We start from the raw sequence: 16,084 nt of genomic DNA on the forward strand, positions 1-16,084 counted from the left end.
TATTGGCAACAGAGAAGAGAGTAAAGCAAAATGGATAATTAATCTAAATATATATAAATATATATATCTTAATATTGTAGACATCGAACACATAGGCATAGGAAACTACTCTTCTATACTTGGCATACATGTTAAGATATAGTTTTAAAAGGGTATTAGTATGCCTTAGTGATGACCAACTTCTGACTACTGTTTGAATAATCAGTTCAGCACTCTGTTGATGGAGATCCACTCTATAGTAGTGTAGTATCATCTTAAGTGCCACACCCTCTATACTTGCATTCGCAGCCATATATTGCATAGTAAATAAAAGCATTGAAGTGAAATATGTCTTGCATCTTTCCCCTTCCCTCTACTTATTGGACAACTATGTTAGTTCGGGCTCTGATTACCTTTTGCTTAGACTATTGCAGTAGACTTGCAACTGATCTTCACATCTCATGTGTTTCCTGTCTTCAGTCCCTTTTCCACATAACTGCCAATGTCATTTTCCTGAAATACCAAGTTATGACTCAAGTTTGGCTTTCTGTTACTTCAAGGGTCAAACAAAAACTCTCCTTATTTGGATTTTAAAACCCTTTCCAACATGGATTCAAGCTTTCCTGACTCATACATAACTCCCCTTACCACCCAAAGTGGCCTTATTGTTGTTCCTCACACTTACACCTGTCATTGCATGGGCTGTCTCCTGTGCTTTGGATACATTCCCTATCCACCTCTGTCTTAGAATCCCTCATTTTCTTTAAGCTCAGCTTATGTATCACCTGCCACAGGATGCCTTTTCTGTACCCTTCAGCTACTAGTGACTTTCCTCCCTTCCCCCAAATCATATTGTATACATGTTCCATTTACTTAAATTTATAGGTTATCTCCCTTGAGAGAATGTATGCGCTCCTTGAAGGCAAGGGCTATTTTTTATGTCTTTATATTCTTAGCACATAGGACAGAATTTGGCACATGGGAAGCATTTAATAAATACTGGGTAATTGATTGGTTGGTAGTATTGTATGTTTCAGAACTTGTCTTTTCTGGCCAAACTTCCAAATTCCAGGTTACTTTCCTGAATGTAAAGCTTTCTGGATGATAATGTCCCGGTTATAGAATGAAGAATTGGAGAAGACCAATAGGATGTTTTAGAGGCTATTGAGACAATTCATTTCTTGGGTTACTATTTCTTAATCAAAGAATGGTTTTTGACCATGACCTGGTAAGAAGATGTTTTTGTCAGCACCATAGTGCTTCTCAAATCATCTTTTAATCTTGCCAGAAGTATTTGAAATGATTTTGTTGAAGGAGTGAAGAGTTAACATTCCATGACTTTCAGCTGCTTTGAAGCTGAGACAAGAGAGGGAAGACCTGGCTTATTGTTGATAGAGTTATGGCCAGAATTTATTATTTATTTATCTATCTATTTAGCAGACATGTGCCTTGTTTTTATGGATGCTGGGGTAGACACTGGGGACATTAGAAAGTTTAGATAAGACATTTCTGGCTTAGAATTTTGGTGATGAGGTAAAGATACAGATAATTATATTCCAAAGTGACTCATCAGAGAGTGAGAACATGGGCTTCAGAGTTGAGGACATTTAGTAGATCGATGTTTTTCTGTCATCTGTATTTATGTAATTTGCAAAATACAGTGTTTTATGTAAGATTCGGGGGGGGGGGGAGTTGCTATAGACCTAGGGTGGATCAAAGGTTTGATAGGGGAGCTGGCATTTGAATTAGGTTTTAAAGAATGTATAGGAATTCAGCAGGTAAAAAGGTAGAAAGGAGTGTTCATGGCATGGTAAATAACCTGAGCTGCATAGTATAATATTTTTTCTAGGAACAAGAGTACTCTCTACTTAGAGTTGGATTAAAATTGTCCCGGGATCAATTGTCTATTATTCTGAAACTAGGAGACAGGTAATATTTAGCTGGAAAACTAGCTGTGGTAAGTAGAGTACTCACTAGGACTGTGATAATTTGATATTTTCTTGGGTCTGTGCTCTGTCAGACAGCAAGACCTAGCCTTATTTCCTTAAGTTTATGATTCTTTCAGTAGATCTTTCCTTTTATATAGGAATTAGTAGGACTAAATAAAATCAATAGAATTTTGCTTTTACGATCAGATCTGTTGAAACACATCAGATTTATATATTAAGAGATGCATATTGGAATCAGTCCCAATGTCCTTAATGTCTTTAATGCCCACAGTCTTAACATTTCCTGTAATAAATGAATTTCTTTTGTAGAATTAACCTGTAACAAATGTGTCAATTTCCTTCTCATTATATTTCCAAAAATGTTTTTATTATAGGGTTCGTCTGCTGATCGAAGTCAGTGGAGGGAACCAACTAGAACATCTGATGGTTTATGTTCTCTCTATGAAGCAGCATTGTGTCTTTTTGAAGAGGTATGTAAATACAACCTAAGTCTTGAACTAAAGCTGGTGATGTGTTTGAATTGCATTTCACTTAGTTATTTTAGCTTCAAATAGTATGTTGTATATAGCACTCATAAAAATAACTCAGTCTTGAATCTAGGCTGGAGGTGAGTAGATTATTGTGACTTTTAAATAATTTTGTTTCTTATTACTACCCTGATTTCTTCTGTAAGTTACTGCAGTAAAAATAAATAAATAGATTATTCCTTTTTCCCATCTTCCATTTTCTCTCTGTAAAACCTCAAGTCTTCTCTTATGAGCATGAAAAAGTAGAGTCACTAAGTTTAACACCTGGTGTATTCAACAGATCCTGATTTCTCCTGCTAGAGAAGTATGTCTACTGTGTGTGTGTGTGTGTGTGTGTGTGTGTGTGTGTGTATGTGTGTGTGTGTGATGGAAAGAAGTTTTTAGAGGTTGTGTATTAAATTTCTTTTTCTGCTATAGTTTATTTACTGTTGTGCTTGTTGTCCACTGTGTTGATTTTTGAAGATCAGTTTTTGTTGGTTTATGTTGATTAAGCAAGGAAAATAAGGGGACTAGATTTTGAAGTTTAATACAAAGACCATTCCAGAACTCGGAAAAAGAAGACAGATAAGATATGAGTTCTTTGGAATAATTTCTACTATCTTTATAACTACCTTTAGTAATTTATAATTTAAAGTAGAGTGACCATTCATTCTTTTAAATTTTATAGTTCAAATGTCATAAGGATGCCTAAGTGATTGTTTTGGAACATTTCAACATTTGAGAGTATTGGGAGGATAGTGGGAAAAAAAAACAAGTTAGTAATTTCACGAAGCATTGTAAAGAGAGTTCTGAAAGTGTGCTAAATATTAATTGCATATTTTTAATTTTAACAGGTTTGCAGAATGGCTTCTGATTACTCAAGAACATGTGCTAGCCCAGATAGCATTCAAACTGGTGATGCACCCATTGTTTCTGAAACTTGTGAAGTCTATGTTTGGGGTAGTAACAGCAGTCATCAGTTGGTAGAAGGCACGCAAGAAAAAATACTACAACCTAAATTGGCACCAAGTTTTTCTGATGCACAGACAGTAAGTTCTTTGTGTACTTCTTTTAATTACAAACTCTATAGATAGTGTGTATATTCATGCCAACAAGTTTTTTAAAAGTAGCATTAAAAGAGTGATTTTTTTAAAAAGTGGCAAATCTTAGCTAATTCTTTTTCATCTTTTTTTCCCATATTAAAAAAAATCATTTTAAAAGAGAGAAATGTGGAATATTTGTTGTTTTCCTAGGTTTTAAGTCTTTGTTTTAAAAAAACTCACATGATTTTACATTTTCCCATTTACATACTGAGCCTAATTATTGTGATAAATTGATGTTTTGCTAAAGGAAAACGAAATTAAACTGTGAAGCAGACTTTTTTCTAAATTGATTTTTAAATCTTTCTAGTTTCCTTAAAAAAACCTGTAGTGTCCTAAAGAGACTTTTAAAAAGGGAAAAAGACATATGTACAAAAATATTTCTAGTAGCTCTTTTTCTGGTGACAGAGAATTGGAAATTGATGGGGATGCCTGTCAGATGGGTAATGGATGAACAAGTTGTGGTATATGAATGTAATGAAATACTATTGTTCTATAAGAATTGATGAGTATGATACTTTCAAAAAAACCTGGAAAGATTTGCATGCACTGATGCAGAGTGAGCAGAACTAGGAGAACATTGTACAGAAAGAACTGATGGAGGCTGAATGCAAATAGAAGCATAATTTCAAAAATTTTCTTTCTTTTTGTCTATTTTCTTTCACAACATGACTAATCCATGGAAGTATGTTTTGCTGATTGCACATGTATAACCTATACTAAATTGCTTGCCTTCTCAATGAGGGGAGGAATTTAGAACTCAAAATTTTAAAAAATGAGTGTTAAAAATTTTTACATGTAATTAATAAAACAAAATATTTGTAAAAACAAAAAGAATCTTTAGTCATTCTCCAGCCTAAATAGAACTTCATGCATAGTTTATTGAGTTTTCCTTAAAATATATTTTTGCCATATTGTCACAGAACATATGCTTTAAAAAGGATTTACTATAATAGATCAAACTTCCCCATACTATTATGGGGATATACAAAAATTTATTATGTTTCTTCAGTCATAAAAGAAGGCTAAATAAAATTTTTGAATGTAATTTTATTCTTGTGTGGATTAATTCCTGAAAAAGTAAGATGTAGATTACTTTTGAATTTTAAAAGTTCAGTTCAATGTGGCAAAAGGCATCAGTAACTCATTTTTATACATTGTATTTGGTCACAATATAGAAGTCATAAATTACAATGCTTTAAATGATTTCCTTTAGATTTTCTTGCTAAATCCAATTTTAAAACTTTACAATTTTTGGTACAGTATTTTTATTTCAGCAGTGTCGAAGTTTCCTAGTGTACAAACTTATTTAATGAATACAAGCCAGTAATTCTTGTTAGGCAGTGCCTGGAGGCACTAAGAAGTTGTAATTTGCCTCTGGTCACACAATTTGTATCTGGAACAGAACTTGAACCCTAGATCTTCTTAACTCCCTTCCAGACTTCTTTGTACTCCATCATGCTGCCTCTCAAATCCATCATTATATTTATAGTATACGAAAAATGCTATATTTAAAATTATCCCTTATTTATTTGTTTCATTAGATTGAAGCTGGACAGTATTGTACTTTCGTAATTTCTACGGATGGTTCGGTTAGAGCCTGTGGTAAAGGTAGTTATGGCAGACTAGGACTTGGAGATTCCAACAATCAGTCTACTCTAAAAAAGTTGACATTTGAGCCTCATCGGTCTATTAAAAAAGTGTCATCTTCTAAAGGATCAGATGGGCACACGTTAGCTTTTACAACTGAAGGTGAAGTCTTCAGCTGGGGAGATGGTGATTATGGAAAACTGGGACATGGAAATAGTTCAACACAGAAGTATCCTAAACTTATTCAGGGACCTCTTCAGGGGAAGGTATGTAAAAATTTCTTTTGTTGTTATAAATTGACAGTATCTTTTAAGTATATTTTTATTTTGATATGTTCTTTTTGAAACGCTTTTTTCTTTGATCTGTTGCTTATATCTTTATACTCAATTTCATAAATATAATCCAAGCATAATTCTTAGTGAGTAGTAGTTATTTGAATTTGCATATTCTTCAAGTAGTTGAAGACAATTTATCAAATTTGCTTGCTGTTTATCAAAAACATCTCTTTAACACTATGGATTTTTTTTTTTGGACTTTTGGAGGGTAATTGGGGTTAAGTAACTTTCTCAAGGTTACACGGCTAGGGGTGTGTGCGTGTGTGTGTGTGCGTGCGTGCGTGCGTGTGTGTGTGTGTTTTGGTATTAAGTGTCTGAGGCCGGAACCAAACGCGGGTCCTCTTGACTCTGGGGCTGGTGCTTTACTTACTGCACCATCTAGCCGCCCCAGGATTTTTTGTATGATTTTTTTAGAGTTAAAATTTTGGTTTTACTTTTGAAGTTTAATTAAAAGTAGAACGTTTGTCCCACATATAATCTGATTGGGTTTGTATGCTTAGTGAATTTCGTGGAGGGTACAGAATTGATGAGATCACTCTCAATGCAGTCTCTGTGCTTTGACCTTTTTTTGCTTTGAAAACATCAAAGGGGTATTTTTGAAACACCAGATCTTGATAAATGGAGTTTCTCCTAGGAACTTGAGCTGAGCATTTTTAAAAATTTCAATAAAATGGAACCTTCTTTCCTAAATTCTTCTTTTCAGTTTTCTTGCTACTTTTCCTTTTCAGGTGAATAATATCAAGCATTACCGTTTAAAGAATTTTGTCATGCCTAGTACAGTGCCTTGAGCATAGTTTGTTGAATTGAATCACTGAATATTGGGCTCTTTGAAGGAAAGATGTTATATAATGATAGATTGATGAACATTCCTTAAAATGAGAACAAAATTATATCGTGCCAAAAGGGCATAATATGTAATTTTTTTTCTTTTCACCCCTACTCTTCCTCTGAACAGATAACTATATCTTTTCACCCGTTTTAAAGATATCTTTGTTCCCTGAACTACATTACAACATACCCCTAATGTTCTAATCTACTTAAAAACTGATGAGAGTGAAAAAGTATTTTCAAGGTTTATTGCCTTATTTAGTTATTTTCTTTCCTCTCTTAGAAATATTGAATTAACTTCTGGGAGTTATTCCCATGGTTATAAAATGTAACCATTTTGTCCTTCTTAGGACTAAAAGTACTGTGTTAAGATCATGGTATTCTCAAATTGTGGAGGAGTAACTTGAGTTAGGTTCAAGGCAGTCCTGCTTCTAGTCCCAGAAAAAGTATCATATAATATAAAGAAAATCTGAAATTTTGAAAATTGAAATCAAATTGAAAATTGAATTCTTGAGAGATTAAACTTTTTAAAGCAGTTGTGTATAATCATCGTTTGTTTTGGAACTATGAATTTAGATAGATAAATTTAAAATATGAAGTATGGCTACCACAAGAAGGAAATATCAAGTCATTCAGCAGTTGAAAATCTGAATTTTCAAGATGTAATTCTAATATTTAACTTGGTATGTAGTGCTCAGGAAAGCACTTAACCCCTCAGATTTTTGTCCTCAAATGTAAAATGGTGATAATAATATTTTTGCATTACCTAGCTCCTAGGGCTTTTGTGAAGAGTATTATAAAACTTTATTTATCCAAAGTTTTTATGAGGGGTTTGCTATATAAATGTGAACAATAGTAGTTGTGGCTTTCATAACTAAGAGAAGCATTGATTCATTGGTGACACATTATTTCATAAGGTAAACATGTTAATTTGTAAATATTGATAGCTACCAAGTCTTTTGGAGGAAAACTATTTAGGACTTAACTGTGGGAGACTGAGCATGGAATATTTAGGTAACTGTTTATCAAATTTTTTTTCTGTTTACTGCAGGTAGTTGTGTGTGTGTCAGCTGGATATAGACATAGTGCTGCTGTCACTGAAGATGGTGAATTGTATACATGGGGCGAAGGAGATTTTGGAAGATTAGGTAATTCTAAATCTGAAATTACTTGAAGAGGGAAAAGTTGCAAGGTTATAATCACTAAATAGTAACGATAGTAGTTTCGTTAGACTAATACTATTACATATATTTTTTACTTTTAAAAAACACATTTCTAAATATGTATGTGTCTGACTGTAGAATAAAATACATACCTAGATTGACAGTTCTCACAAATGAGTTTTTATGTTTTTGTTTTTATATCACCTACATTACAGAATGTTATTTAAGGGCTTTCATAATGTGAATTTAGAATATTTTTCCAGCCTTATTTGATGCTATGCCTCTGCATGTGTTCAATCTGTTAGATAGTTTACTCACTAATTTGTGATATTGTTCTTAACTCTCTCCTCTCCACATATACTGTTCTTCCTTTACTAAGATACACTACCTCCTTTATTTCTCAAGTTGGATATATTTAGCTCTAAAGCTTGTGATTCTAAGATCCCCTTATCTTGGCTTGTTGAAATCCTAATGGTGCTATATACTTGATATGTGATCTGACCCCAGTTTAAAGTGATCACTCTCTTCTGATTTTTCCAGAACGTTTTGTATTTAACTTGTTTTCCTTGCTATTAACCCATCTTACTTTTTGTCATTATTATTATTTACTTGTCATATTCCCTTTGTTACATTATAAGATCATTGAGAACAAGTATTCTTGAAAAATGATTTTTTCATTTTTTTATACTTAAATGCTTATCACAGTATCTTGCAGTGGCTGCTAAATTTGTTGAGTTGAATATCAAGCATCAAGAAAGTTTTACATATCAAGTAATTTTTAGTTTCAAACTAAAATTTTGGGCAGACATGAGGTATTTGCTTATATTTGGCAGATAATTATGCATACACATCTTGTTGCTAATCTGAAGATTTGCATTATTATGAATTTTAATGGTTTGACATACAGAAGCATATAGGCTTTGAAAATTGCAAATGTGGAATATCAGTTCAGACATTTTTCAGGTTATTTTCAAAACAGTGTAATAATAAATTGAAGACATTTCAGCAAAATGCAATGAACTGTACGTTTACTTATTGTGAAAAAGTATTTTTCAAAGAGAAAAGGTCAGAAATATGTACAATGTTCATGTGATCTCTGTATTCTGTTATATTGGGTAGCTACTGTTTATAATGCCCTTTACTTCAAATTATTGTTTTTTCTGTGAAGTACTGAATGGGGGAAAAACATGTGAATTTAACATTGTTTCTTTTTCCATCCTTCCTTCCCCTAAGGTCATGGTGACAGCAATAGTCGGAACATTCCAACATTAGTAAAAGACATTAGCAATGTTGGGGAGGTTTCCTGTGGCAGTTCACACACAATTGCTTTATCCAAAGATGGAAGAACTGTATGGTCTTTTGGAGGAGGAGACAATGGTATGTAATAAATTACTTCATCATAAAAGTGAGCTACTTTCTTGAGAGATTAAACTTTTTTCTGTTAATTAATTTATTTTAGTTTTCAACATTCACTTCCACAAGATTTTGAGTCCCACATTTTCTCCCAGTCTCTCCCCTTTCCTCATCCCAATACAGCATGCATTCTGAAATTAAACTTTTTAAAGCAATGGTTTGTATTGTGTGTATCCGTAGTTTGTTTTGGAATTGTAAATTTACATAGGTAAATTTAAAATATGAAGTATGGCTACCACAAGAATGAAAAATGTCAAGTCAGGCAACAGACATTTATTAAGCACTTACTGTGTGCCAGGCACAATGTTAAACATTGGGGAAATAAAGAAGGAGAAGAACAGTTCCTGCCCTTAAGGAGCTCACAGTATAATGGGAGAGACAAAACCTGTAAAGCAGAGGTGGAGGTGTGGTTGCAAAGCCCACGAAACCTTGAGGACAACCTTTCTATAAAGTTACAGAGATAGATCGTAGCTGGCAAGCAAGCCTGTGTAGCTTGATTGTAGACATGAGTAAATTATAAGAAGACTAAAAAGGTTGGCAAAGGTTGGCCAGGTTACAAAGAACTTTAAATATTAAAGAGAAGATTTCGTATTTAATCCTAGAGGTAACAGGGAGCTCCTGGAGCTCATAGAGCAGGGGTTTGGCTTGGTCAGCCATGTGCTTTAGAAGAATCACCTGGCAGTTGAGTGGAGGATATATAGGAATAAGAAGAGACCTGAGGCAGAGAGGCCAGGAAGATATTGCATCAGTGCAGGTGAGAGGTGAGGGCCTGGACAAGGATGGTGGGTGGCTTTGTGAGTAGAAGGAATGGAATGTTGTGAAGGTGAAAAAAAATGATGAGATCTTGCAACTAATTGGATATATGGGGTGAATAGACAAAGAGGACTTGAGGATGACACTGAGATGGCGCAGTCCTGGGGGATTGAGAGCATGGCGGGGACCTTGAGAGCAATAGAGAAGGTGAGAAAAGAGGGAAGGGTTTTTGGGGAACGATAATGAATGAGTCTGGTTTGAGCTGCCTGTGAGACATTAATTTTGATATGTCCAAAAATCACTTCATGATCCCTGACTATAGCCCAGGAGAAAGATGAGTAGATCTAGGAAATTATTTTTGTTGAAATGATCATTGAACCCATGTGAGCTTATGAGATCACCAAGTGATGAGATAGTGTAGAGTGAAACAAGATGAGGGCTCAGGACAGAGTCTTGGGGGATACCCACAATTACTGGGTATGGATAATGAGATCAGTAAAGGAGACTAGAAGGATTGATCATACAAGTAGGAAGAGAGAACCAAGGGAGATCAGCATCATGAAAGCCATGAGAGGAGGTACTCGGGAGGAGCAGGATATCCACAGTGTCAGTTGCAGCGTTGAGGTTCAGTATTGAGAAAAGACTATTAGATTTTAACATTAGTAGATCATTGGTAATTTGTGATATGAAAGCTTTCTGTTGATGTTTTTAAAGGCTCTGTAGCTACTATTTCCTGATTTAAAAGCAACAAAAAACTGTTTTTAGAAATAGAATGCTGAGCTCTTTTATGTTATGTGAAAGCAATTAAAATACTTATAGTAAGGACATTGCAATTATATTTCTACTTAATATCCTAATGTAAGTAAAATTTAAAAGCATTCTTTGGAATCTTGACTGTAGAAGGGATTGTAGAATATTATATATACATATATACATATGCACGCACATATATTTTGGCCTTTGGCCCAGATTTCACTTAACTAGATGGATAGCTTGTGTTCTTGAATTTCTTCAGTCCATCAAATTCTATAACCTTCCTTGCTAAGGAGAGTCAAATGCTTTAGTAATAATTATTCTGTAGAGATATTATCAAATATTTCAAATAATTATCAAATTTTCTGCAAACCAAACTATAAAAAGATGCTAGTTGACTGTGTTTACTAACTAGTAACACAATAAGGCATATACTTCACAGGTCCAAATCTTTAGTTTATAACTCTAGGTCTTTTAAGATGGATGAGGAAGAACTATAGAAAGAAATCAAATTCAGTTATTCATTCATGAAACATTTATTAAGTACCTGCTCTATGCTAGGCACTGTTCTAGCCTCTAGGGATACAAGGACAAAAACTAAAACAACTTCTGCTTTCATAGGATCATAAGGTCTTTGATGTAGAGCTGGAAAAGATGTCAGAAGCTGTCTAGTTCATACCTGTTTTAGATGAGGAAACTGAAGCCTATATTTGTAAGGTGACTTGCCCAAGGCCATACAGATAATAAGCATCAGAAGCTAATGAGTAGACTATATTCTATTTTTAGAAAACATGTATGTAGTAAATACAGAATATATGTAAGATAAAAAATAACTTATGGGAGAAAAGAACATTAAGAATAGGCTTCCTGGAGAAGATGGCACATAAGATAAGCCTTGAAGAAAGCCAGAGATTCCATGAGGTAGTGGTAGCGAGGGAGTGCACTCTAGGCTTCAGGATGGCCTATGCAAAGGGAGATGGAATGTCATTTATCAGGAATGACAAGTCAGTCAGTGAGCATTTATTAAGCTCCGACAGCGTTCCAGATGCAGAGGATACAAAGAAGGACAAAAGACAGTCCCTGTGTTCAGACTCCCACTCCCTCTTCCTCCAATGGGGCGACAGCACACAAACAGTACGTCTAAACAAGGTACCCAGGCGGCATGAATTGGAGAAGAGCGTACCGAGATTATGCAGGACTGGGAAAGAAGCCACTTTGTTTGCAATAGAGAATTTTGGGAGGAGAGAAATGCACAGTAAACCTGGAAAAGTAGGCTGGAGCCAAATTATGAAGAAGCTTTAAAAAAAAGTAGTAGTATTTATTACTAGAGGTTAGAGAACTTGGAGAACAAGCACAGGTAATGTAGAAATTAATTTCTTTCAATTGTGTTTTCATAGGCAAACTTGGTCATGGTGATACAAATAGAGTGTATAAACCTAAAGTTATAGAAGCTTTACAAGGAATGTTTATTCGAAAAGTTTGTGCTGGGAGCCAGTCTTCACTTGCCTTGACGTCAACAGGACAGGTAGGTCAAAGGAAATGCATATTTACATGACTAAAACAGTAGTTTCAGAGGAAGAACATCATGAACTATATCTTTCTATCTATCCTATCATCTTAGAAATTAAATTTCAGACTCCTAAAATTAGAGGTGTCGGACTTTCTAATAAAATGTTTTCTTTTGTTTCTTGTGAAAAGGAAAGATTAGGAAATTAATTAAATTAGGAAATCTGATTTCTGTTTAAGACTATTTCTTCATCTGTATATCTTTTGAGTAAGAGGCCATCAGTAAATTCCAGGATACTTTCTGAATTTTTTGTTACACTGGGAATTTTATTTAATGTTATTTTAAGCAAGTGACTCAACAGCTGACAGAAGCAAATCTTTTGAATTCAGATATTTTATGCTGTTATAATGGATTAAGGTCTGGACCTGGAATTAAGAAGACCTAAGTTCAACTTCAGCTTCACGCTAGCTGGGCAGCTGTGTGGCACTGGATTTGGAATCAGGAAGACTCATCTTCTTGAGTTCAAGTCCAGCCTTAGAGGCTTACTACTTGTGTGATCCTGGGCAGTTCACTTAACCCTGTTCGCCTCAGTTTCCTCATCGGTAAAATGAGCTGGAGAAGAAAGTGGCAATCCATTCTAGTATCTTTGTCAAGAAGACCCCAAATGGGGTCACAAAGAGTCAGATAAAACTGAAATGACTTAATAACAACAAAACTTTGTGACCCTGAACACCTAGGTCGCTTAAATTCCCCCAGTCTCTGGTTCCTCATCTTTAAAATAGGGACAGTAATAGTACCTACTTAACTGAGGGTTTTTGTGAGAATAAAGTCAGACAGAGTTGTAAAGCACGTTATAAACCTTAAAGTGCTCTGAGTGCTAGCTATCATAATTATTGTTACTGTTTTGAGACAGTTGAAAGTCAAAAATGAGGAAAAAATTGGCTGTCTATTTTTGAATGTCTCTTTTGTGGTATAAAGCTAATAGTTATAAATTATGTGAATCAAAACTAGATTGTAAATGTCCATTTTTAAGTATAATTAATTATTTAATACTTTTTATCCATTTGATCAAATATTTATTGAGTGTCTGCTGTGACACGGTGTTTCACTAAGGGAAAAATTATTTAAGTAAGTTTCAGGTGATGTAGAGAATTTGAAACTCTGATTTCCACTCTGTTTTCCTTTTTGAATTTGATTTTACAACCCTTGAATGCTCAAGGGATTTTATTGCTTTCAAGTCTTTTTTACTTTTTTACATTGCTTCTTTGAAGTTGCCTGGTGCCAAGGGCCTGGAAAAGGATGAACCTAGGTGGTTGAAGGAACTGTCAGATTAAAATCTCTTCTTTTTAAAGAGAGCTAGTTTTGAAGCTCTTGCTTACTCATTGCTAAGATTCTTAGGGAAAAGCACACACAGTTGTTTCTCTGGTGGTTGTATGTGTACATGTTTACCATGTAAAGCCAAGTTACACCTTTTCTGTAGGCCTCTGAAATAGACTAAAATGGATTGGTACAGTTCTGATGAGTGTATTTACAGGAATGAAATCCATCTCAAATGAGTTCATTTATGCTGTTTGAAATGAAAGCTTAGGTAGACAATCACCCCCTACTACTGCTGTCTGAAAATATAATTTTTGTATAATTGTTGATTTAAAAACTATTCTTTGAACTTTGGGTTTAAAAATATGATGCTTATTCCAACTATTCTTTGAACTTTGGGTTTAAAAATATGATGCTTATTCCAATACAAAGTTTGAATATGATTTTCATTGTCAGTTTGGAAATTTTGCTTTTCTGAAGTTTATCATAGCTGATATTTCCAATGTTTATTTTTTTTGTGTGTTCAGGATAAGTATTTTAATGTTATGTTTCACTTAAAATTATTTTCAGTTCAGCATTATCTGATTGTCAGTTTTCAAAATTCAGACATCAATCGAAGATTCTTGTATAAAGATGAATGAATTTTGGATTTGTTTGTTGCTTTTTGTAATTGTGGTATTGCCACTGTACAAATGACTTGAAATGATTGTTCTGATAGTGTGATATTAAATGCTAATTTTGACCCAAATCCAGTAAAAGAGAAAACCTAAACAAGAAATAGAAAAGTACTTGGTATCATTATAATGAGCATAACATAAAGCATATGTTATGCTTTCCACATAAAATAATAAGCATTTAATCTTAACCCTTAAATTTTTTGTAGACTTAATTCACTACTTGATATTTATATTTTATTACCATTTCATATGATTCTAAAGTGGTTTTAAAATCATATTTTAAAACTTGCAACATAAAATTATTTACTTTAAGATTTTTATTTGTGTTTTAGGTCTATGCATGGGGTTGTGGAGCTTGTCTAGGTTGTGGTTCTTCAGAAGCTACAGCTTTGAGACCAAAACTTATTGAAGAACTGGCAGCTACAAGAATAGTTGATATTTCAATTGGAGATAGTCACTGTTTGGCCCTTTCTCATGGTAAAATAATCAACACATTTTAGTAATATAATATTTATTATTTTTTAAATCTCAACTCATATGTGTATTTTTTCTTTGTAATTTATATTCTTTCAGATAATGAAGTTTATGCTTGGGGTAATAATTCTATGGGACAGTGTGGTCAAGGAAATTCCACAGGTCCTATTACCAAACCAAAGAAAGTTAGTGGTTTAGATGGAATAGCAATTCAACAGATTTCAGCTGGAACATCACATAGTCTGGCATGGACAGCTCTTCCCAGAGACAGGTAAATGAGTTTCACTGTTTTAAAACACTATTGGTATTTGCTAATTAACTAGCAAACAAAATTATTAACAATTTGAAGCATGTTTCTTTATATATGAAATACTTCTTCAGCATTTCTCTTTGTGTTTTTATTTGTGTATAATTGCTTTGGAAGTTAAATCTAGAGTGTAGTGATTTGCCTTATATATTTTACCCATATATACAATTTTCAGAAACAAGAAACTATGTTGTAGATTTTATTTTTTTAATTTAACATCGATTTATGGATTTCCATCCTCAAAATACTGATAGAAAAAGTCAAATGTTAGCATAATATAAAAGGAGATAAAAATAAAATGGATCTACGTTTAAAAATATTTATTTGGTAGAAGCACGAACTTCCCGCGGCTCCGGCTTCCACCCTTCCCAATCCATGTAAAAAGGGGACTCTAAACAAACTTTGGAGCTGCAGAACCCACAAAATGACACAGAGAAGCTAACCTCCCGCTGAGGACAGCCCGGCAGGTCGGCAGGAATCGGCCAGCGCAGCGCTCTGGGAGCCAAGCCCAGCCCCATACCGAGCCCAGCACCACGCTGAGGCTTTAGCCCCGGGTGGGCCTGACCAGCCGCCAGCCAGAGGGACTCCAGATCAGCAGCAGCTGTGGTCGTTTCCAGATTTATCAATACATAGATGCGAAGGACAAGGTGAGAGGCCAGTGCAGTCTGGACTTTGGGACCCAGGAAGTGGGAGTGCGTGGCTTTTACCCCCGGAGCGAGAAACTGCTGAGATGCCAGCACAGCCTGCCAGCGCCACGTGGCGGCTTCAGCTCCTGGCCTGCAGAGTGTAGGGGGACCAAGCACCAGTCTGAGGGGTAATCGCTCTTGCTTTAACCTGCTTGGATCTGGATTGCAGTCTAGGGTGGAGGTTCTGGGGTGTGTGTCCAGCTTGCCAGAGCATGTGGAGACCTCAGAGAGGGCACCCATCTAATACCTCCGGCAGCTGAGAAAACCCCAGCGTTTGGGACGAAAACTCCCCTGTCTGGTGGCAGAGTCCTACTGTGGCAAAAAGCCCAAAAGTCAAATCATTGAGTGGCAAAATGAGCAGGCAAAGGAAACAAAGCAGACAGAAGATTCCAACATTACACTCCTATTTTGGGGATAAGAAGGAGCAAGGCATGGAACAGGAGGAAAACAGTGAAGTCAGAACTCCTGCACCAAAAGCTTCAAAGGAAAATACAAGCTGGTTACAGGCCATAGAGGACCTTAAGAACCAGATAAGAGAAGTGGAGGAAAAATTGGGAAGAGAAATGAGAACAATGCAAGAAAATTATGAAATGAGAGTCAACAGCCTGACTGAAGAAAATAATACCTTAAAAAACAGACTGACTCAAATGGCAAAGGAGGCTCAAAAAGGCAATGAGGAGAAGAATGCCTTAAAAAGTCAAATTTGCCAGATGGAAAAAGAATCTCAAAAGCTCACTGAGGAGAATC

At 35.0% G+C, this 16,084-nt stretch overlaps 1 protein-coding gene across 6 annotated transcripts in view; it reads left to right on the top strand.

The window, feature by feature from the left end:
- The window catches only part of HERC1 (HECT and RLD domain containing E3 ubiquitin protein ligase family member 1), a 221,356-nt gene that overhangs the window by 39,615 nt on the left and 165,657 nt on the right, over nt 1-16,084 (top strand). For all 6 annotated transcript variants that reach the window (XM_069098343.1, XM_069098348.1, XM_069098345.1 and 3 more), the window contains exons 3-10: nt 2,303-2,398; nt 3,289-3,483; nt 5,079-5,390; nt 7,339-7,435; nt 8,684-8,827; nt 11,767-11,894; nt 14,203-14,347; nt 14,444-14,615. In XM_069098343.1, the coding sequence (XP_068954444.1) occupies nt 2,303-2,398; nt 3,289-3,483; nt 5,079-5,390; nt 7,339-7,435; nt 8,684-8,827; nt 11,767-11,894; nt 14,203-14,347; nt 14,444-14,615 (1,289 nt within the window). The remainder of the gene's footprint in view (nt 1-2,302; nt 2,399-3,288; nt 3,484-5,078; nt 5,391-7,338; nt 7,436-8,683; nt 8,828-11,766; nt 11,895-14,202; nt 14,348-14,443; nt 14,616-16,084) is intronic.

Source organism: Petaurus breviceps, unplaced genomic scaffold (genome assembly GCF_028583685.1).
Source record: "Petaurus breviceps papuanus isolate PSGF00001 unplaced genomic scaffold, PetGlider_PUasm1.0 37, whole genome shotgun sequence".
Lineage (NCBI taxonomy): Eukaryota > Metazoa > Chordata > Mammalia > Diprotodontia > Petauridae > Petaurus > Petaurus breviceps.